The 23,245-nt window shown below is 48.2% G+C and overlaps 1 protein-coding gene across 6 annotated transcripts in view; it reads left to right on the forward strand.

Moving 5' to 3' along the window:
• The first annotated feature begins 3,009 nt into the window (after positions 1-3,009).
• ARHGEF7 (Rho guanine nucleotide exchange factor 7) overlaps positions 3,010-23,245 on the forward strand; it is a 123,501-nt gene continuing 103,265 nt past the window's right edge. For 2 of the 6 annotated variants that reach the window (XM_026008847.2, XM_026008848.2), the window contains exon 1: positions 3,295-3,704. In XM_026008847.2, the coding sequence (XP_025864632.1) occupies positions 3,540-3,704 (165 nt within the window). In that variant the 5' untranslated portion in view covers positions 3,295-3,539. Of the gene's footprint in view, positions 3,104-3,294; positions 3,705-4,117; positions 4,383-23,245 lie in introns of those variants that run through there. The other 4 variants (XM_072761032.1, XM_072761030.1, XM_072761033.1 and 1 more) reach the window with 4 other exon arrangements.

Below are 23,245 nucleotides of genomic sequence, written 5' to 3' on the forward strand. Positions count from 1 at the left end.
ATAGAGGTGTGCAGGAGACCCACCGTGTGGGCTCCCTCTCACCAAGAGGGACCTAGGTAGGTGCCCAGGGTAGAAGATTCTAACCCGCTGTTTGGTAACACCTGGCTGTTTGGCGGCAGGTTGATGACATCAGAGCCCCCTGGTGGTGGAGGGAGAAGCAGTTCATCTTGGAGGGGTGTTTGCATGCAGCCAGCTCGGGGGTGACTTCCTCAGGCTAGAGGCCTGTCCTTCAAGATGCAACATCTACATTGGACCAATGGCTCTCATAAGGTGTTGTGCCCCAGTATCTAAGCAGCAGAGTCCAGCACCAAGAGGCAGGGGCAGCACTGGTTCTGCTTACCACCGCTTTACCAGCACTGCCTTGGTCCACAGGGTACGTGTGCCTCCTGCTCTCACGACTTGAGGCTCTGCGGAGTGGAGGCCACTCCCAAAGGAGACTCACAGTCCGGGGAGATGGGAGTGGATGGATGAATCTTAGTCTGCCCATCCCCCGGTCAGAGGACTCTGAAGCTGCTTCTGGGGGCCCCAAGGGAACTGGGCCCTAGCTGCTCCCTACACATCTTTGAATCGCTTCTGTCCCTTCCCTGTTTCACCTTCTTTCTTCATCTGTCCTTTCCGGGATTGTGTCCCAAATAAATTGCTTGTGCTCAACTGTTGGCTCAGGATCTGCCTCTGGGGGGAAACCCAATCAGTAGGATAAGCTACTGATTAGCATGATGTTTCATAGAACACTGTATTGGTATGTCTTCTGATCCTGAGTAATTTTCAGCCATGTATGTTTATAAACTATTTCTCCTGCCTTGCATCTTTAATGTTTAGCATTTGACCGTATTTATGGCAAATGAATAAGACACTGTTTAACAAAATGAATGCTTTCAATAACCTACTTACAGTAGCTCCAATGAGCTTCAGAGAACTGCTTCTTCATGCATGTTTCCATCTAGATGATGGTCCAATTAAAAAAAAGCACCTCCATTGGAAGTGATCTCTACATACTACTAGGTCAGTAAGCCATCTGCCTGTCCGGCTTCAGGTTGGGGTAAAGTTTAACATTTTTTGGAAGACCATCCTCTGAGTACCAACAAGCCAACCAACTGAATTGGTATAACTCAACTGAGCTCGGATGGGATTCAGCTGAGCTGCTGGTGGCAGTTGATCGTGGGTCTGCCCCAGACATGGCTGGGGATGTGGGATCTGAGGTGTTAACAGGGGGGCCACCTGGGGTGCAAAGCTCATCCACAGACCAAAATCCTCTGTCGACAACAGTCTTAATTGGCTCCAACCCAAAAGAACAATGAGTTCTTCTCCACAGCCCATGCCTTCTGTAACAGGAATTTGGAAAAATGGTAAGCTTAACCAAATGCTCACCATGGGTACTGAAATAGCTCAGTTAAACAGCTAAAAACACCTAGCTTTGAACAATGTTATAATGAATCCCTTCCAAGTAAACTTTATTGAAATAAATGTACATCCAAGGTAAAAGGATGCCACTAGTAAGCGCAAAGCATAGAAATGTTTGGGGACTTGTAAGATCAGTTTAGTGGGTCTCCTTACTGACCATAACTGGCTGCCCAGTTATTGGTCATCTAAGTAGTATTATTTGATTAAATCAAGTTGAATCTTCTCTTGTTTACCAGATTATAAGCACCAGACCTAATTTAACATAATTTGAAATTGTAATGACTTTCAATTGTAAATTGAAATTATCTCTTCAATTTAGCTGTAATGGGAGTAAACAGGAATCTCAGAGGACGACTACCTCTAGGTCAATACCCTTTTGTTGATAGAGTCTTTGGGCACAGCCCTTAATAGAACTCTTAATGGCTCTGTTTGCTAGAAAGCGTGTGGAGAAGCTGTCCAGAAACTGGTGATGTGTTGCGTCTCATCTCCACCACTTGGGTGTGTGACAATGGGGACAAGGAGACAAACTCTGTAAGACTGTAGTAACGATGCTGTGATGTGATGCAAGGAAGGAGCTCTGGCAGGCACCCAGTGAGCTCCTGAAGCGGTAACCATGACCATTGAGTAGGTGGCCCTCCCGTCCAGAATCCATGCTGCCCTTTCCCTGACCATGTCTGCATTTGGGAAGAAAATATAATTGCTTAGTTCAGAGCTGGAAATAAATGCAATTCATGATCGCCATGGAAGTACTCTGGAAGAAGGGAAAGAAAGAGTTAAGCCTCTATTTTTTTTTTTTTTTTTTTTTTTTTACAAAGTTTTTGTATGGCTCCTAGCTCTTTGTCATTAACTGGACCATATATGTGCCTGGCGTCTAAAGCTCTGCTAATGGGGCTTAAACTGCCGGAGGCCATCGGGAAGCAAGCAGGGAAAGCTCTCGGGTGTGCAGGGAGTACCGGGACACACGCTTGCACGGCCATGTCCTTCGTGTACGAAGGGGCTCCCCCTTGGTTACACTCGTATGTCCACGTCAGCCCGTGTGTGCAGCAGCGTGTGCACCGCAGGACAGCTGCACGGCGCGTCCCTGCAGTCCGGCCGGCGCCCGCGGCCCCTCCCCTCGGCGACCCAAGCATCTTCTGCCCCCGAGAGACGGCGCCGCGGATGGAGGCGTTCTCAGGCTTTCTGCACTCGCGGCACAGACCCTGGCCCAGGCCCAGGCCCAGGCCAGGCCAGGCCAGGCTCTGTGGCTCTCCTGACCTTCCTCCCCGGTGTCGGTGTCGGGAACGCCAGGGTCCTGCAGAGGTCCCAGAGCCCCGGGGGTGGGGGTGGGGCGGCGGGTCCCGTGCGTGGGCCTCCCTCCCGGCGGGGGGCACGCGGGACTCCCGGCGTCTGCGCCCGCCCGCCCGGGGACCGAGTCCTCCCGCATCAGGCCCAGCTGCTCGCGGCTGCAAGGATCGTCCGCGCTCCGCAGCCGCCGGCTTGCCCAGCGGAGCGGCGGGCAGGAGCGAGCGGCTCGTTTCCAGCGCCGCCCCCCGCCCCCCGCCCCCAGCGCCCGAAATAAAACTGGCAAAACCCAAAAGAGCATTCTGGGAGGCGCTCGGGGCTCGCAGCGCCGCCGGATCGCGACAGTCACGCGCGGGGCGGCGCGGGGCCCGCGGGGCGCACACGGCCGAGGCGGCGGGCGCTGGGGGTCGCGGCGGCGCAGGTGGGCGCGCGCGGCCGGCGGGCGGGCGGGCCGGGGCGGGGCGGGGGCGCGGGCGGGGCGCACGGCGGGCCCGAGCGCGGGGAGCCAGCGAGGCCGGCCGGCGCGGGGCCGCTCCAGCGCCGCGTCTTTTCTTCTCCTGGCGGTGATGTCATCGGCGGCGGCGGCTGGGAGCCGGGAGGCGGCGGCGGGGGCGGCGCCGGGCGGCCGCCGCAGGTTCATGTGCATCTAATGAAAAGGCACTTGACAGTCGGCCAGGACGCACGCGAGGGAGCGCGAGCCGGCCGGAGCGCGGCGCCGCCCGGGCCAATCGCCGGGCCGGCCTCTCCATGGGCGAGCCGGAGGGGGCGGGGGGCGCAGCCGGCCGGGCCGCGGCCGGTCCGAGGTGAACGGCGCCCACTCGGGCCCGCGGCGCGGGGAGGCCGGGCGCGCCGCCGCGATGAATTCCGCCGAGCAGACCGTTACGTGGCTCATCGCCTTGGGGGTGCTGGAGTCGCCCAAGAAGACCATCTCGGACCCGGAGGGCTTCCTGCAGGCGTCTCTCAAGGACGGGGTGGTGCTCTGCAGGCTGCTGGAGCGCCTGCTGCCCGGGACCATCGAGAAAGTAAGTGCGGCCGCCCCCGCCCCCGCCCGCGCCCCCGCCCCGGCCCCGGTCCGCGCCCCCGCCCGCGCCCCCGCCCCCGCGGCGCCCCCGCGGCGCCCAGGCCCCGCCGCCCGCCGCCCGCCGCCCGCGCCCCGCCGCCTCCCGGGAGGCGCGGACACGCGCGGGCGCGGGCGCGGGGGCGGGGGCGCGGAGGAGCCCACGCGCTTCCTTTGTGCGCGGCCCCGGGAGCGCGGCGCGAGGCCCGGCGGCGGGAGCTGGGCGCCATTGTGTGCGGGGCGGGGGGCGACCCCGGGAGGCCGCGGGGCCCCGAGGCGGGGGCGCCCCGCTCCGTGGCCGCGCGCAGGACGGTGCGCGGCGCCGGCGCGGCTCCCCCAGGCTTTGTTCCGACAGCTCCCGCCCGGCTGCCGTTGCAGGAGCCCCCTCCCCTGTCGGCGCGCTCGCGGTGTCCGAGCGGTGCGGCGATCGGCAGCGAGGGCGGCCTGGACGGAGCCGCCGCGCCCCCCGAGCGTTCCGCGCGTCTCCGGGCCCGGGGACCCTTCAGGACCGGCGGAATATTCCAGATTTCACTTCCAGGTCCACGCCTGATTCCCAGCAGAATCCCCAGCCCCACGGACCTTGCCTCTCTCCTGGTGGCTGGTGGTTTCCCCGGGGCGAGCGTGAACCTTGACCCGCCTGTCTGTGAGTGGTTAAAGTTTGTTTTCCTCTTACAGGGGCTCACAAAGCAGGGGCCAAGGCGGAGAAACGCTTTTAAAAACAATGCGTACTTGTATTTCAGAAACTGCAGTTTTATCCCTTTTTTTTTTTTTTTTTTTTTTTGCCAATGCAGAATCCTAAGATCAACATTTACTTAAAAGGTGTTCAATGGAGAAGCTGAAGCACACCATAATTAGGAAAAAACAAAAACAAAAAACAAAAAACAAAACTATTTTTAAAAATGGATTCATACTGGCCCTAACGGCACCAGGACAGTTTGCTAATAAGAGGTTAATTAGGTGACTTGGAAAAGTAAGACGTTTACTCTTCTAAGTTTGTGCATGGTTGGTGCTGCATTTTAAAGGTCGGAAAAGGTTTTATTTAACATAAATTTTGCATGCATATGGGTTTTAGGTATTTTTCTTACTTGGAACATATACAGGGAAACAGAATCTGCATTAGAGTGAAGAGCTGCCAGCTTGTCCAGGAAATAAAAATGTTGCTTATAAATGAACCTGATGCCACAATAAAATGATAATTTAAGAGAGGAATAAGGAGCCAAATCCAACTTGCAAGGCACTCAGAGTACTTTGTTGTCCTCTGGACATCAGGACCTCTGGTAATAAAAGGAAGATGTTGAGAAGCAGTGACAATGCATGCACAGTTCACCAAAGCAGCCTTCTATAAATGCTGTTCCACGACCGACATGAAACTTTAAGAAATTTCAGATACTATCTGGATAAAAACGTATCACTATTAATGCGTGTTATCTGGTATATTAACTGCATTCATTAGACTGGCAGACTTCAATAATCATTTTCTTGTACATTCTAGAAAGATTTGCTTTCAGAACTGGAGCATTCCCTCCATCCCTGAAAGGAGGAGAGGAATGAAGACAGTGTTTAGATTGCAAGGGCCAAACTGAAGCCCCACAGCCCCTGTGTCCCCTACCCTGCTGCCCCAACTGATTTGTTTACGACTGAGGCAGTCACAACACAAGTTTCACATCAGAGGCACACATAGGCAGAACTACTGATTCTCTGTGGTTCAAAGGTAAGTTTTTGGAGTAAAATATTAGCTAGTCTCTGTCTCTAAAAACCTGGGGTTTCGGGTGTTTCATGAGCTCTTGCATTTCTTAAGCACAGGTATTTATTTGAGTGCTCACACCCAGTGCCATGAGCCCCACAGCAGATGTGCCAGACAGCTTTTACTTGACTGTATGAATGGCTTTCTTTCCACAGGAGTGTTTGGAAACTTCACTGAATATTCATGTGAGTTGAAAGGGCCTTGATATTACCCCAGTTTGCCGCACAGACACACGGATGATGGGTTAATGTGGTGTGAGCAGCCTGCAACCTAACATTTGTAGATCTGCTGTTTAAAACAGACCATTAGGGTGGGGAAAGCACAGCATTAAGAGAAGTTTTGGGGTGGCTTGGGTTTCCCATGTGCCTCTTGTTAAGAAAACATGTGCTAATGTGTTGCATTATGTTCATTCCTTCCACTTTGGAACCAGTGAAAGGGTGGAGGACCATGAGGACATTTCATTTCGGTCCAGATTATAAAAGTTTTGTCTTCGGGATCCCCTTGATGCAGTCGGCTTTCCTAGGTTTGGGGCAGGGGCGGGGCATGGACTTGACACAAGCAGTTCAGGCGAGACCCTTTCCATTCTTGCTGACGACAAGTTCTCTGCTGAAGGGGAGACAACGTGGGGATTGCACAGTTTCCCCATCTTCTGTATGAGGCTCAGGTGCTTTGATTTTGTCTGGGAATGACCAGAATGTGACCTGCTCACAGTTTAAACTTTCCCATCCCTCCTGTTGGGAGCACACAGAGGCCCCAGAATCCAGGGAGCCTGCAACCCTGAGCTCGTGAATTCACACTTTTAAACATTCTCTAGACTGTTTCATCAGGAGGGTGAAATCAAGATGTCGAAGTTTCAGAGGGCTGACCTCCAGTGATAGACACCCTAAAGTGATGGACGCCATGACATGCTGCTGTAGTTTTGTTCATGGACTTGCTTGGTTCAGCACGAGAAGCTCATGGAGCCTCGTTCTTTGTCCATAGGTCCAGGGGGACAGAGCACACGCCGCTGGGTAAATGCTCCCCGGAGACACTCCCTCCATCCACATTTGTGGATCACAGTTGAAAGTCTTGCTACCCTTCTGGTCTTGCTCCATGTGTATGTGAGCATTTAGGTTGGGTTAAGCTGTCAGGCTGAGTGTCTGTCCTGGGGCCGTGATGGAGCCCCAGCCCAGCGGCTGCACCACAGATCTGCTCTCTCCCAGTTCTGGAGGTGCAGGTCTGGGATTGGGATACAGGCAGGGCCTTGGTCCCTTGGAAGGCACCAGGGAAGGGGGTCTAGCACTCACCCAGAGTCCCCACTGCGTTCCCTGCGGCCTCTGCTGTATCCAAACCTCACCTTTTATAAGGACACTGTCATTGGGTTAGGGCCATCTGCCCCCAGTGTGATCTTAACAGGTGACATCTGCAGTGACATTGTTTCCAAATAGGGTCACATCCTGTGCTTCCAGGGTCAGGGCTTGAGCATATGGATTCTGGGGGATACTGTCCAACCCATAATAGGTCACGTAATAAATTTGGACCCAGTCAAATTAATAAGTCTGTACCGGCTTCAAGGGTGCCCAGATGCTCTAGGAGATGAAAGGACTAACAGGTTCTTTGGGGATTTGGTACAGGAGAAAGTAGGAAAACTGGTAGGATGAGGCAGCAGGAAATCCAAAGTCAGAAAGCTCTTCGTGCAGAGGAGCAGGAACTAAGAAGTTTTGGGCAACCTGCTTTTGAGCAGCCCAGCATCTGACGATTTTTCTGACGTGGATTAGAATGTGGTTTGTATTTCCTCCGACTGTCATCTGGCAGCCCTAGGTGGTGATCTGCAGGCTTGCAGAAAATCAGTGCATTAGGACAGAACATGGGAGGAAGAATGGCTTTCTCCTGATTGATTTGTGGCCTGCATTCTGATCAGTGCTAGGTCTTTTGGAGCTGGTTCAGGGAGAGAAGTGAAGTCAGTGGCCGCTGGACAGCAGTTCTGAGTGCCCACTGCAGGAAGTTTGCCTTTTCCTGGACCCTTTACCCTGCAGGTGAGGCCAGCGATGGCAGTGTGGTGTGCTGGCATGGGTCTTGCTCCGAAGGCCCACTCCCTGTCACTGTTGGTAAATCCTTGTGGGTCGCCTGGTAAAGCACTCAGAAAAGTTACGGAACACGTCATGTCCTGACTGTGTTCCTAAGGAGTCTTTAAACTTTACAAATGGAATGATGGGTTATATCCCATTCCTTCATATCCCATTCCTTTTAATGAGACGAAGCTTCCACAAGAGTTAGAATAAACATCTGCTTTCAAAGCACGTGGTTTTAAAGTCTTGTCTCAGCCTCTCAGCAGGGTGATTCTTGCCTTGGGCTTTAGGCCTGGGGAAGAAGGAAACTAACTGCCTTTGCTGGCTCAATCAAAGTAAAGCAGACAAACCTACATTCAGAGTGGGGGACGTAGAAAGGGATCTCCCGAGAGCCACCCGAGCACCAGTGCAGGGTTTATGCTGGCCTCACCCATGGGTACTCAGAGAGGGCTGACTTGGATCTGGGGAGCACTAGGGGAGCAAGATGACCTCCTGTCCCGGGGCAGCTGCTTCCCAGTCCCTGGGAGAGTCCTGCTGGTGCCGTCCCAGGACCCTGTTCTATTAATAGAAATATGCCTGCTGAGGCCTCCTGGCCTCCTTCCCCTGAGCACTGCCCGCCTCTGGATACGTCTCTCTTAAAGGGGTAGGGCAAGCCCGGAGCTGCTGGCAGTGTGCTGAGCTGCTTCTCTGCGGCGCTGCGTGTCGCCTCCATCTCCCGGGTGAGAACACTGATGCTTGGCAGTCTGCCATGCCCACTTTGCTCAGTCAGCTCTCCGGGGCCAAAGAGTCCACCCCGGGTATGCTGAACACATAGATGTGTGCGTGTGTTTCTGTATGTATGATATGTATACTAGCATACACATAGTAGGAACCCAATAAATACATATTTTTACACAATCTATTTAAACATCCCCATCTCCTTGGCCTTTGGAGTACAGCAGACACAGCACTATCCCACAAAAACGGCTGAGAACTACCAGCCTGGTTCAGAAAACTTTTAAAATCCAGAGCTAAAGTAAGAAATATAAAAATAGCAGGAAATGAATTTTCCTAACCTAACTGGGAAGAAATGATGGAAGAAAAGGTCAGAATTCAGACCCAGGGGACCCAGGGCCAGCCCTCCCCCACCCTCCATCTGCACATGGTGGTGTTCCAGGCCCTTTCCATGCATGAAGCCCTATAAAGTGAAACCCGAGCCTACCAGCGAGGCCCTCCGGCCCCTCTGAGCCAGCAGCTGTGTGCATTTGGCAGCTGCACTGGACCTGGCGCGCAACAGAGGGTCCTGGAAGTCAAATTCAGTGGTCCCACCAGCCCACACAATGGTGGTCTGTCTGGGTGGGAAGGAAGGGGCCGCCAGCCCCCTAAGGTTGTTAGAATCTGCCCAGTAGTGAGAATAAGAAACTGTTCCTGGATTTGAGTGGCCCTGAGGTTCAAATCCTGTCTTAGAGTTTTCCTGGCCACCGCAGGGAAAGTTTTCAGTGTCAATTCATAAAATACTAACACCTACTGTGTACTGAGGACCTACTCTGTACCCAATGCTTCACCAAACCCCTCATATCTATTTACCCCCTTAAATGACCCTATTGCCCCAAGAGCCCATCCCCTCCAGGTAGGTATCATTAATCTCATTTTTAGGTGGAAATTAAGACTCAGAGAAATTAGAGAAGTTGCCCAAGGTCACATAGCAAATGGATGACTCTTGAACACACGTGGGAACCACCCTGTAACATACAGGGGCTCTGGAAGGGCCCAGTGGGTCTTGGAGACAACCAACCCTCCTAGCCGCTGGCACAGCCCATGGCAGAGTTGACTGCCCAGAGGTACACCACGCCTTTGCCACCTCCTACCGACAATGACAAACACGCAGGTGATTCCAATCCAGAAGACTAGAGACGGCCCTCTGGAGACAGCATTAGCCACAGACACATGTATATCCGTACAAGTACAGCATGTTGCCTTCCATCTTAGTACAGACGGACACCAGTAAACCCAGAGTCAGGAAGGCCCTGAAGTCCCCCTGAGGACTATGAGGTGCCACAGGGAGAGCTTACCAGACTCCTTGTGGGGTTCTTCCATGAGAGATGAGTGAGAAGGGGCAGAGGGTCATGAGTCATGCAGAAGTGAGGGAGAAAGGCCATCACGGGCCACAGTGTTTACAAATAACTGAGGACAAGACCATTTTAAAGAAGGTATTGCTCACAAAAAAATCATACTGCCACAACAAGACTTTGTGGCAGGAAACTGCAAATCCAAAGCAAACTTGGAACAGCAGAGTCCCATTTTCAGCTGAAGCAATTTAATATGAAATGGAAGAAGCCTAAATTGCTATATTTTGTTTGGTTCTGGATTACAAACACCTTGTTTGGAGATGATATTGAATATTATTGACTGGTTTCTAAAAAGCTGCTCCAAGTGTCATAAAAATTAAAGTTCTGTACAAAATAACACCTTCATTCTCCAGCCTGTACCTGTTATCTACTGCCACAGTGAGGCTGCATAACAAACAGCCATGAAACCTCAGCAGTGGGCAGAAGAAAGCATCTGTTTTTGTCCATGGGGCTACAGGTGAGCTAGGCAGTCCTTCGGGTCATGACTGATCTTGCCCATGCAGCGTGGTCAGCTCTGCCCATCTCAGCTGGGCTCTCTCCAGTGGAGTCTAGGAGGCTTCTGCAAGGACTAAGGAGGCCAAGCTTGCTGCTGCATGCTCTCCAATCCCATAGCACCTGGGGCCTGGGCTTGTCCACAGAATGGAGGCAGGTGTGAGACAGCACAGAAACACTCCAAGCCTCTTGAAGCCTCAGCCAGGTACTAGCACCTGCCATTGGCCAAAGCAAGTCAGGGCCAGCTTTGGACTCAAATAGTAAAAAAATAGGCTCTATCTTTTGATGGAAAGAGCTAGCATGTCACTCTCCACAGGGCATGGCAACAGGGAAGAGTAAAGAACTAGGGCCACTTCTGTACTCTACCATGACCCTTCCCTAACTTGCTCTGTGCCTGTGGAGGCTGACCTCTGTGGAGGCTGATCTCTATGCATCATTGCCCCAGAGCTCTCCCCTAGCACACTCCTAACACCCCATTCGCGTACATGACAATGTGAGTGACCCTCCCTAGACTGTGCAGTCACAACTTACACAACCATATGCACCTGACTTCAATTAATTCATCTATGAAATGAAGAGTTTGGGCCAGAATTCCTTCACACAGAGAATTCACAAATGCTTTACACTTAAGACCCATGGCTTCTCTTATGTTTATGAGGGACTTTTTAGTATCCATATGCAGTTAGCAAATTCATTCAGAAGTCTTTTGTTAGGAACACTGGTTTTCTGAAAAATTGAAAAGATTTTCATGCCGAAAGATTATGACTCTGTCACGTTACAGTGGTTTTGTTGGAGAATTAGAAGTTTCAGAGGAGCCTCCCCTGGATGAATCATCTCTGCTGGTAGCACTCTCGGACACCATCAGGATGCCTAGAATCTGATTCCAGGCCTTTATTTCTAGAGTAAACTTATTGTAATATTTTCTGTGGGGCTGAAGAAATTGCCTCATTCAGGCAATCGTAAACATTGGTGCTGGTAACAGATTTCTTCTCATGGAAACATGACATTTTCTGGTCACAGTTTTCCTGTTTGTTAATGCATTTTTGTTTCTTTTGAAAACACACTCTATAAATAGGATGTGGTCAAATTCTGGACAGGCTTGTGGTGAAGCCTAAGCTTCCAGAAAGTACCACAGAAGCCATATTTTTAAGTGACAAGAGACTGGAATGGAGTGTCTTCCACACTTGGTCAACTGGTGACAAATAGAGGAGGATCTAAGGTCATCTATCCCACCTTGGACGAAGGGCATTCATTTACTGAGTTTGAGTCTGAGTAACTACCATGGCAGCAATCCACAGTTGGTTCTTCAAATAATAACAGTAACTGTATTTTACTGCATGTGAGTCTTAAGCATCTGTTTATGAATTGTTAAAATAATATTCTGGGAGTGAGCTACTCACCTTACACAAAAATGCTTTTGTTGTCTGTAATGGAATGTCTGTCTACTTTAAGAAGTTAGAAAAATATGGGCAAATTAAACTCTAAGTAAGTAGTAGATGAAAGCAAATAATAAAGGACATAATGGGAATCAGCGAAATAACAGATTTACTAGAGAAAATCAACAAAACCAAAATCTGGTTATTTGAGGAATTCAATAAAATTGATAAACTTCTTAGACTGATCAGTAAAAAAAGAGAGGACACAAATGGCCAATATGAGGAATTACCACGGATTCTCTAGATGCTAAAAAGATAACAATGGGATAGTATGAACATTGTTATTACGCCAGTCACTTCTGCAGCATAGACAAGACGTACAGTTTCCATGGAAGACACGTTCAAGAGGAAATGAATGACCTTACTAACCCCACATCTATGAAAGAATTTATAGTAGTTAAAAAGCTTCTCATAGAGAAGATTCCAGGCCACATGGCCTCACTGGTGAATTTTACCAAACAATTAAGGACTTATATCCAGGATACATAAGGAATTCTCAACACTCAATAATGAGGAAGCAGAGAACCTAATTTAAAAAATGGACAAATGGGGCAGCCCGGGTGGCTCAGTGGTTTAGCGCCGCCTTCGGCCCAGGGCGTGATCCTGGAGTCCCAGGATCGAGTCCCACGTCAGGCTCCCTGCATGGAGCCTGCTTCTCCCTCTGCCTGTGTCTGCCTCTCTCTCTCCTCTCTGTGTATTCTCATGAATAAACAAATAAAATCTTTAACATAAATAAAAAATGGACAAATGGCTTGAGCGGACACATCACCAAAGAAGGTACACAAGTGACAAGCATGGGAAAGATGCTAGGTGGCACTAGTTATGAGGGAAGTGCAAACTGAAACTGAAGTGCATGCTACTCTTGCACACCTGCTAGAATAGTTAGAATGGTCCTACCATGTGTTGATGAGGACCTTGGGGAATCTGGAGCCCCCTTCCACTGCTGGTGGGAGTGGAAAACTGTGCAACCACTCTGGAAAGCAGCTTGTCGGTTCCTTGAACTATTAAGTATCTACCAAGTGGCTTAGCCATTCCCTTTCTTTCTTTCCTTTTAAAGATTTTATTCATTTATTTGAGAAAGAGAGAGGGAGTGAGCATGAGTTGGGGGCAGGTGGCAGAGGGAGAGAAAAACCTCAGGCTAACTCCCCGCTGATCACAGAGCCCCACATGACCCTGAGATCATGACCTGTGCTGAAATCAAGAATTGGATGCTTAACCCATTGAGCCACTCAGGTGCCACTTAGGCACTCCATTTCTAAGTATTTACTCAAAGAAACGGAAATATGCCCTTACCAAGTCTTGTGCACACGTTCATAGCAACTTTGTTTTTTTAAAATTTATTTTCTACAGGTTTATTTTTGATAACTACAAACTGGATACAACCCAAATGTTTTTTGCTGGTGAATGGATGAAGTGTGGTCTATCCGTACTATCCAGTACTATGCAATAAAAGTGAATACTCTTAAGAGGGATGAGAATTATGTTGAGTAAAGAAGTTAGGCAAAACAGTACACATTGTATGACTCTGTGTACATAAAATTCTAGAAAATGCAGCATGGTCTACAGTGACAGGAGGTACATTAGTGCTTAGGAAGCACAAGGAGACTTTGGGGATGAAGGGGCATTCGTCCTGATTCTGGGGATGGTCTCACAATGGTGCACGTGTCATAATTTGTCAAATTGTACCCTTCAAATATGAGCATAGGACATCTGTTATATCTCAGTCTTATATGGCAGTATTCACCCTGTGTGTAATTAAGGTTTTGTTGTGTGTGTAGTGGAGCTTTAGTTCATTCTTTTGGCAGTCCCCTACTTTTGAACCTGATTGTGAATTCAGAAAACATGTATAGAATTTTAACGTATAAAGGTAAATAGTGTACTTCCAGAGAGCTCATTTGTTGCTGTATTTGTTTTCTCATCAAATCTGCGTTGGGTATCTACTGCATGGTTTATTATGCTGGGCTCTGGAGATTCAGTGATTAGTAGTATAGATTTGCAGACCATCTAGCGGGGAAAGTAACATTAAAGAAGTCGTGTGAATTTGTTTTATAAATTGAGATACATGCTCTGGGGGTAAAGAACAGGTTTTAGCAGAGGATCCTGGTTTATACTTGGCAGGTAGGTCAGATGATGTCTTGGGAAGACTCTTCTCTGGAAGTGGTACTTGAGCTGAGTGCTGATGGATGAGTGGGCTGGAATTAAGGGGAGGAATTGGGAAAGGCCTGGGTGGCCACAGTGCTGGCCAAGGCAGAGACAAACACTGACCAGGCAGCACAGGGTCTTAAAGGTTTTGACATTTTCCAGTCATAAAGGGAAGAATGACATGGTTACAGATTTGAAAATAATACTGCAGGCATGGTGGGGAAACAGACTGGATGTGGCCTGTGGTGGAGGGAGAGGTGGATATGAAGCTCTTACTTTTGCCTGATTGAGCTGTTGGGAACTGAGTTCCAGGTGGGGTTCAGGAGACCCAGGGCAGGCACAGCAGCTCTGAGCCCCACTGCCTCCAGGGTGCTGGCTACACACAGGGTAGATGGGGTGTTTCAGAGGTGAGAGGGAGCCTGGGGCGGCACCTGAGGTAAGGGTGAGGAGTTGGAATTCCAAAAGGAGAATGGGCTGGAATATAAATTTGGGAGTCATGAGGGAGAGAGAAAGAGAGAGAATGGGCTGGAATATAAATTTGGGAGTCATGAGGGAGAGAGAAAGAGAGAGAGATAGAGAGAGAGAGGGAGACATATGAATTGGAGTGTGGGGCAGTGGTGAGCTTCCTAGCACCAGCCTTGGGGAGTTGGACAGGGACGGCTGGGCAGCACTGCAAAGGAGGAACCTGGCAGCAGGTGGTGAGGTCAGGAAGGAGCCTGGTGACTGGAAGCCAGGGGAAGAGCACAGCCAGTATGCAGCAGGGGTGAGAGAGCATGCCTCAGAGGACCAGAAGGATCTGGCGGTGTGCAGGGAGGATGGGGCATGGTCCTTCCTTGTTCCCCGGCAGTAGGCACACACAGACTCTGCTGGGCTAGCCGGCAGAGTGTACACCTTGTCATTGGCCGCTGAGCCAGGGTGCCTGTGTGGAGTGGTGAGGGCGAGGGTGGCTCTGGACAGAGGGGAGCAGGGGATGTTGGAGGCAGAGCTGAGTCAGTGAGGCTGGATTCAGTGAGGGTGCCCTGGGTGCGTGGATGCACAGCAGTGGTTCAGGGCTGAGCGGGACGTTATGGTGCTCATCAACCCTCTTCAGAGTCTGGCAAGTGGAAGTTGACCTTAGAAAGGGGAAGCTGACCTTGAGCTGGCTTTGCCTAAAAAAGGATTCTAGAAAACTGTTCTTTCCCATGGTTTCAGGGTAATACAACTGCCACATTTCCCCCTTCAATTCCTACATATTTTACCGGGTGTTCGTGTAAGTCTAGTGAGTGAGTAGAAGCTGAAGAGCTGTCACTCTGAGCAATGCTGAGGCTTCCTCTTACCTTAAATGTATTAACGTCTGGTCTGTAATCCACCCCCCCATCCATTTCACAAGGAACTGCTGGAAGCCACCTGTTCTCTGCCACGTCTGTGTTGCAGCTGACCTTTGAAAGTCCAGATCTGATGAGTTAAGGCATTTTAGGGATGTCAGTATGTCATTTTTGAGAACATTCATGTGCAAGTTGAGGACTGTCTGTATTATAAGGTTATAAAGTTATGAATATACATGTCTCTTGGGCTTTGCTTTCTTTTTTTTATAATTTATTTTTTATTGGTGTTCAGTTTGCCAACATACAGAATAACACCCAGTGCTCATCCCGCCAAGTGCCCCCCTCAGTGCCCGTCACCCATTCACCCCCACCCCCTGCCCTCCTCCCCTTCCATCACCCCTAGTTCGTTTCCCAGAGTTAGGAGTCTTTATGTTCTGTCTCCCTTTCTGATATTTCCCACACACTTCTTCTCCCTTCCCTTATATTACCTTTCACTATTATTTATATTTTTGCTTTCTCTTATTTGGAAACCACTCACAATTTGTTACAAGTCATAATAAAATGCAGGGAAAAAGATAAAAGTAAGTAAATGCTATGCAGAGGGAATATTGTTCCTAAATAACCATAATAAATATAAGCAATGTCTAGCTTTTGGGCACTAATTTCCCAATGCAAAGCAATAAAACACCCACTTTTCAGGTCTGTCTCCATGTGTGGGAGAAGCAAGCCCACTGGTTATTTTTTTTCTCCTTGATCCTTTATCTTTGAGAGGCTGTTGGGGTAGTGTTCCTGGGAGCAGGGCTGGGGGTGTTGAGGCAAGGGGTGTGGCATACACACACACACACAGGCTCCCTCATTGAGGAGCTTCTGGGCTGAGAGTTCCTGGATCGGACTGGTTTTCTTCTCTTACAGCTGGGGGTACCACAGCTGCCCAACACCGATTCTTGTCCATCATGTACAAAATGTTAGTGAGCATGTTGTATTTCAGGTTGTCTCAAGTAATGATGGGCTTCCCATCACTTATGCCTTTGGTTTAGGTGGCTGTGTGGGTCTTATGTTTGATGGTCATCAGACTCAGCGGATGGCTTGTGAAGATGGATTGCTGGGCTTCACCCCAGAGTTCTGATTTCGTAGGTCTGGGTGGGTGATGAGAATTTGCACTTCTGATGGGTTCTCAGGTTATTCTGATGCTGCTGGTCCAGGAGACCACATATGAGAACTACTGACAGCCTTCTGAGCTCATCAGCCCAGCAACTCCATAATCTGGATCAGCCAGATTGCATGCATGGCCCTTTAAGAAGACAGGAGGCCAAGTGTGATTACCTGGGGGCTTCCACAGGTGAGCAGTGCACTTGCCTACCTTGGCTACCCCCTCATGCTTGGTGCCTTTACGTTCAAGACAGAACAGATCCCATGCTGCTTTCCTATGGGCTTTTGAAATGTGGAGGTAGAGAGGTTGGAAAGATATCCTGCCTTGGATTGGAAAGGGCTGTTGGACTTTACCTCAAAAATGGGACTCATCACCTGTTTCTGTGCATCTAGAAAATTCTTGTGTAAAGCAGAAGAGAAACAGTCTCTCTGAAGAGAATGAGCTCAGGAGGTCTGTATGAGTTCTGATGAATGCCTTACTTAAATTGAGGCGCTTAGGGAGACACCCTTGAAATATTTGCATTAGGGTTGGGAGGAGCTGTGGCTGAACAGGATGCCAAGTCATTAAAAACTATGGAGAGAGATGGAGACACTTCAGGCAGGGTTTCTCTGTAACACAGGCTTTTAAGGGAAAAGTAAGTCACCGTGTTGTTGGACTGTGGGGTTAGAGAATGGCCTCTGGGAGGAGTCTGGGATGCTAGAACAAAACATGGCTGTGCAGAACCGTTCTTTAGTGAGGGTTCAGCTGAGCTGTGACTTGTGATGCTGCTTCTAAGGGGTGCTGGGTCTGTGGTCTTTTAGCTGGGGACCCTTTGTTCTTTCAAGGTCTAGAGGAGTCTGTGCGGCTCACACTGGCCTTAAACCAACACCAAGAAGACCTGCCTCAATTTCATTCCAATTATGCTTTTCAGGTAAGTAGCCAATGAATCATTTGGTTACTGAATATGGAGAAAATGGTGACAATTTCTGACAACCTCCCCCACCCCAAGTCTGGCCATGGGGAGCTCCTTTTCCATGAGCCACGGCTGAGGTGGCCTTTAGTGACTGTTTCTCCTTCCAGGAAGTGACGTTAGAATCACTGACAAATGTTTTCAAGTAGCCATCCTAAAAATGCCTCAAACAGCAATGACAAATTCTCTTGAGACAAATGAAAACATAGGAAATCTCAGCAAAGAAATAAGACTTCTAAAAAAGGAATAAGTGGAAGTTACAGAAATAAAAACTAGACTCACTGGACAGGCAGAGGAGACGCCAGAGGGCAGAAGCAGTGAATAGCAAGCCCCCTTGCTGGAGTTTGCTGAGCCTGAACTGCGGAAACTGCCTGAAGGGACACAAGAGGGCCACTCTCTCTGGGTGTCACAGACACAGGAGGCTGCGCCACACAGGCATCAAGATAGTCACAGTTGCAGGTGGGCGGCTGCTGGCGTTCATGCCTGTCCCTCCCCTCTGCCTACTGCGTGAGCCTCTGTCCCTTCCTCTCTGAAATGTCGGAATCACACGAGGTCTTTGGTGGCTTGTTTTGGCTCCTTTGTGATACTTAGGAAACTAATATAAGGCAACCCTATTAAACATGTGGGTCTTGTGGATGGCTGCTTGATGTGCTGGGTGATGGGAGCCTGCAGAGGCCTGAGAGAGCATGCCAGCTGGTTAGGGGGAACCCAACATGTAGCCAGCGATTTTCCTTAGTGATAGAGATGAAAGCTGAAACCTGAGTGCTGGCTCTCAGCAGTTCCCGGCAGCTCCTGGCTACCTGATGTCCTGATACACACAGGAGAAAATGGAGCCCAGGATGCTGAATGTGGGCAGCCCTGGATGGAGGGGGCTGGCAGCTGTCCCTAGGCTGAGCTGGCAGTTGCAGGATGCACCTGTCGATCTTGACAGAAAGGGTTAAGTTTAAGACTTAGAGTAAAACCCAAGATTGTCTTTCATTTCTCTGTATCGCTTTGCCTGTAGTGATTATACTTCCAAGTGTTTTTTATTTTTATTTTATTTTTTAAAAATATTTTATTTATGTATTCATGAGAGACACAGGCAGAGGGAGAAGCAGGCTCCATGCAGGGAGCCCGACGTGGGACTCGATCCTGGGACTCCGGGATCACACCCTGGGTCAAAGGCAGATGTTCAAATGATGAGCCACCCTGGTGTCCCATCAAGTGTTTTTTATTTTTTATTTTATTTTATTTTTTTTTAGAATAGTACCTGTCTCAAATATTTGATTCTCATACTTGACAGTGATACTACTTTTATATTTTAGGTGCTCTGTCAGCATTGCTCAACTTCACTTTTACTGAACAAATAATACACTGATTGCTTGTATCTACCAGGTGTTGACATTTTTCCCAGACAGACTGAATACTTTGCATCTGCAGCCTCTCTTTCCTAATGCAGGACACAAGTAGATTACATAGCATGTTAGACCATGTAAGTGCTCTGGAGAGAAGGAACAGGAAGAGGAGGAATGGGAATGCCAGCAGCTAGGCAATGTTGCCATTTTATATCTGATAATTAGGGCAGATGTTACTGAGAAGTGGCATTTAAATAAAGCCTCCCATGAATCTGAGCAAAGGAATGACGTGAATGTCTGGGAGATGGGATTTCAGGCAAGGGGAATAGCCTGTGCAAAGGCCCTGAGGTAAGAGCCTTCCTGGCAAGTTCTGGACACAGCAGAGATCAGTGTGAAATAGAGGAGAGTAGCTGGCTGATGAGTTCAAGGAGAGAACAAGAGAGCAGATTGTGCAGGGCTTGCTTAGCCATCACAGGGACTCTGACTTCAAAAAAATCAAGAAGCTTTATTTTCTAGAGCAGTTTAGGTTTCCAGAAAACTGGGCAGAAAGTACAGAGAATTCCCACCTACCCCCTCTTTCCCCTATTAACATTTTCATTAGCGCGGTATACTTGTCACCATTGAACCGATACTGATACATTATTAACTAAAGTCCACAGTGTACATTAGGGTTCACTTTGTTGTGTACCCTGTGGGTTTGGACAACCCAATGTATCCACCATTACAGTGTCATACAGAGTGGTTCCACTGCCCTGAAAATCTTCCTTGCTTGTCTGTTCATTCTGCCAGCCCCTGGCAACCACTGATCTTACTGTCTCCATAGTTGTGCCTTTTCCAGAATGCCATATAGTTGAAATCATACAGGATGTAGCCTCTTCAGATTGGCTTCTTTCCCTTAGAAATATGCATTTAAGTTTCCTCCATGTCTTCTTATGGCTTAACAGATCATTTCTTTTTTATCACTGGTTTCCCACTGTCTGGATGCACCTCAGTTTATTTACACATTCACTACTGCAGGTCATCTTGATTACATCCAGGTTTTGGCAAATAAAGCTGCTGTAGACATTTGTGTTCAGGTTTTTGCAAGGATGTGTTTTCAGCTCTTGGGTTGAAGCACCAAAGGAGCAAGATTGCTGGATCGTATGGTATGAATATGTTAAATTTGGTAAGAAACCACCAAATTGTTGGCGCCATTTTGCATCCCCACCAGGATTGAATGAGAGTTCTTGTTGCTCCACATCCTCACCAGCAAATGGTGTTGGATTCTGGCCATTTTAATACGTGTGTAGTGGTTTCTCCTTGTTTTAATTTGCAGTTCCCTGATGATATATGATGTGGAGCATGTTTTCATATGCTTACTTGCCATCTATATATCTTCTTTGGCAAGGAGTCTGTTTGGGTCTTTTGCCCATTTTTAAGTTGGGCTGTTTGTTTTATTATTGTTGAATTTTAGGAGTGCTTTGTATATTTTGGGTACAAGTCCTTGATTGTATATGTCTTATGTAAATACTTTCTCTTAGTCTATGGCTTGTCTTCCATTCTTCTCTAGGACTTTGGTTTTACTGAGGAAACTGCGAACTTTTGGGATTTTGAGCAGAGGAGTCATGTGACAGGCAAATTATAAATATGCAGGGAGATATTCCAGTTATAGGAATACGGAAGAAATAGAATTCCTGAGTATACATCGGCAGCCCTATATCTTTAACTAACGAAGGTCAGTTTTTCTGAGTTTTTGAAAATGTATTTCCTATCTATAGACACAACTCATTCACAGCTGCTGCCCATATACTGATACTTAAATGTTTCAGAAGAAAACTTAATGATCCATTTATCACGTTTTTATTATTCGCAGTTAACAGGAAATTCTGAACTGGCTGCAGAGTTCTGAGAGCATTCCAGGTGTGGGTTCTCTTTCCCCAGGCGTTTCCCTCTAGGGAGGGTCTCAACTGCTATTTATAGAGAGACGCTCACCAGCACAGGTCCTCAGCTGTCTTCTATCCCTTTAGTCAGATTGTTTCCTCTGATGAAGGCTCCGTTTAGCTTCCCAGGCTCCAAAATCATCTGGTTTTCTCCACATGCCTCTAACCTCCCACACGCTATCACGTGGATTAAAATAGAGCACATTCTCAGGTGGTCACTGTCCAGTGTTTCTGACTCTGAGGCTTTAACTTGCCTTGGGTGCAGCTTCTCAAGCAGTTTGAAAATGGAAGATTCCTTAGCTGGGAGAGAAGGGCACAAGGCAGTGCACTGCTCTGTAGCTCCTACCATGGTGCTTGGGTTTTGCTGTGCAGATAGGGGCATTCAGAAGCTCCTTCAGAAGCTAGGATGAGTAGCCAAGGTAAAACAAATGGGGAACAGCAGGGAAAAATTTAAAAGCCCTCTGAGACATCTGAGAATACGGATTTATACAGTGGAATGCCATTGGTGGCTGCAGGGATGGGAGAGGACATTCTAGGTTGAGGCGTCTTGGTTCAAGGTAGGGTGTTGGGGTGAGACAAGGAGCAAACGTGTGAGACCAAGCTGCCCATTCAGAGAGCAGAATGCAAGGCTTCTCTCTCGGTGGGGGTGGTGGTGGTGGTGGTGGTGGTGGGAACACAGATGGGATTCCTCCTGTCCTGGCAGGTTTTCAGCCCTACTTGCTGCACTGATACCACAAGCATACACAGCAAGTACCCACTTTGGATTTATTTAGCACATTTCTACCAGGGACCACAGACCTTCTCCATAGGCTTTTCCATGAGGAAACAGTCCCCACTGAGGGACAACAATAAAAGGTATCACCAGTATAGCCAACCATTCTGAAATGTGTTCAATAAGAGGGGAAATGGATTCCAAGGGTCAGAAACAACATAGAAATGAAGCTTAAGAAAAAAGCAAGCAGTGGTTCAGGTTTGCAAAATGCTGTGCCACCATTCATGGGTTGTTTTCAGTAGTTCACAGGCATTGGGAATGAGGAAAAAAAGATAATTTTATATGAACCACTGAAAACTGTAGGTAAGAAAAATTTCTGACAAGGCTCAGTTTGAGTTTTTTAATGAATTTTTTTCCTGTTTTCCTGCATTAAGATCCTTCAAAGGCAAACCAAATGGCATCTGCCTTACAGAATGTAATGAGACATGCAATTAACAATGGCCTGTCCACGCACCCCAGCTTCTCTGGGGTCCAAATCACACCCAGGGAGAGCATGTGCTCTTTGGCAGATTGCTCTTACCTGACAACTAATGCACACCTGCCTATCTTGATCTAACATCACAGAGGGAAGAAAATACAACTTCAGTGGAGAAATTTATTCTAGGTTATCTGATTAATGTTTTATGTTCATATTTTTTAAGATCCATTTTTGGCATTGGCATGAAGTTTGGATGGTTTCCACCATCTCTGAGGTCTAAAAATGTGCTTCTGGAGTTTGTGGGAAGAAAGCCTCTGGGGACACATGAGTTAATTTAAGCCGTACAGTCTTGCTGGTCCTCTCCTTGACATGCCACATGTCTTGGATATATGAATTTAGTTTGGGAACTGGAGGTTTTGCACATTCATATTTGGCTTTGCCTTTTATTTTGGCTGGTTCCACACTAGTGGAATACATTTTATTTTTTCCCAAATGATTGTAGCATCTGTACAAGAATTGGGCTTTGGGATATGTTGAAGGAGGAGAGCAAAAGAAGAATATACTTTATTAAAGGCTTATTTTTTTCTTTTTTTCAGTAAGCTACTTCTAATCCTAGGCTATACCTTTTGGGGAGATAATTTACTTATCTGGCATTTAGCAACCGATTCCTTAACTTCTCCTGGATGCTTCATTTGTTTTCTAGTGGGTTTGGAGGAAGATGCCTTGTAGACTGCCAAGTGAGCTCTCTCGACCTATATTTTCACTCCATTAAACATCATTCACAGTAGAATGAGTGCAGAGTGCTGTTGAAGAGCATAATCCCTGATCAGGAGGCAGCTGCAGTCTAATTATAATAAGACAGAGGTCATAATAAAACAGGTAATTAGAAATCGGAGGAATTCCGAAGTGCTCATTAAGGTGACCTTAGGATTTTAACCATAGCATTGTACCTCTACATGGGTGTGAGGGAGGTTCTACAAGGACCCCAGCCCACTGGCAGCTGGGCTCTCTGAGGACTGTTTTGTAAGGGGGAAGGCATATTGGCCTGAGGAGAACACTAGATTGGAGCGTTCTTCTTCCTCTTCTTTTAAAACATGTGTCTATTAATAATACTTGCATGAGGTATAAAATTCACAGGGCACAAACAAGTATAAAGTGGAAAGCAAGTTTCCCTTCTTCCCTTGCCCACCAGGCCCTTGTTCCTTTTGCTGAAGGCAACCTCTGTTAAAAGTATCTGGCATGAGCTTCTAGAGAAATTTCAGGCATTTCTAAGCACCTATGCACATTTTTTCCTTTTTTTTTTTTTTACACTGAAGGTAGCATGTTATGCATATGTTTCCCATGTTCCTTTCCCCACTTAGTTATACTTAGTTATACTAACTAGGAAGTCATATCAGTCATTAAAAGCTGCTGCCTTTTTAAAGGCTCTGGTGGGTGGTGCTCTGTTTGTGGAGGTACAGTGCTGTAATTGACTTAATCCTCTCTCTGAGTTATTTCCCATCTGTTACTGTGACGCTCTGTTCTATTTTTAACTGTACCACCAGGAAGTTCATTAGGTTAGGGACCCAGCAGCAAACAGCACACTAAGCAGAGGTGGTTGAAGAGTTTAATGAAGAAGGTATTGACAAAGTGTGGGCAGGGGTAAGGACAGCCAGTAAGACATGTGGAGGCACTTCCAGAAGCCATGACT

Source organism: Vulpes vulpes, chromosome 6, assembly GCF_048418805.1.
Source record: "Vulpes vulpes isolate BD-2025 chromosome 6, VulVul3, whole genome shotgun sequence".
NCBI classification, from domain to species: domain Eukaryota; kingdom Metazoa; phylum Chordata; class Mammalia; order Carnivora; family Canidae; genus Vulpes; species Vulpes vulpes.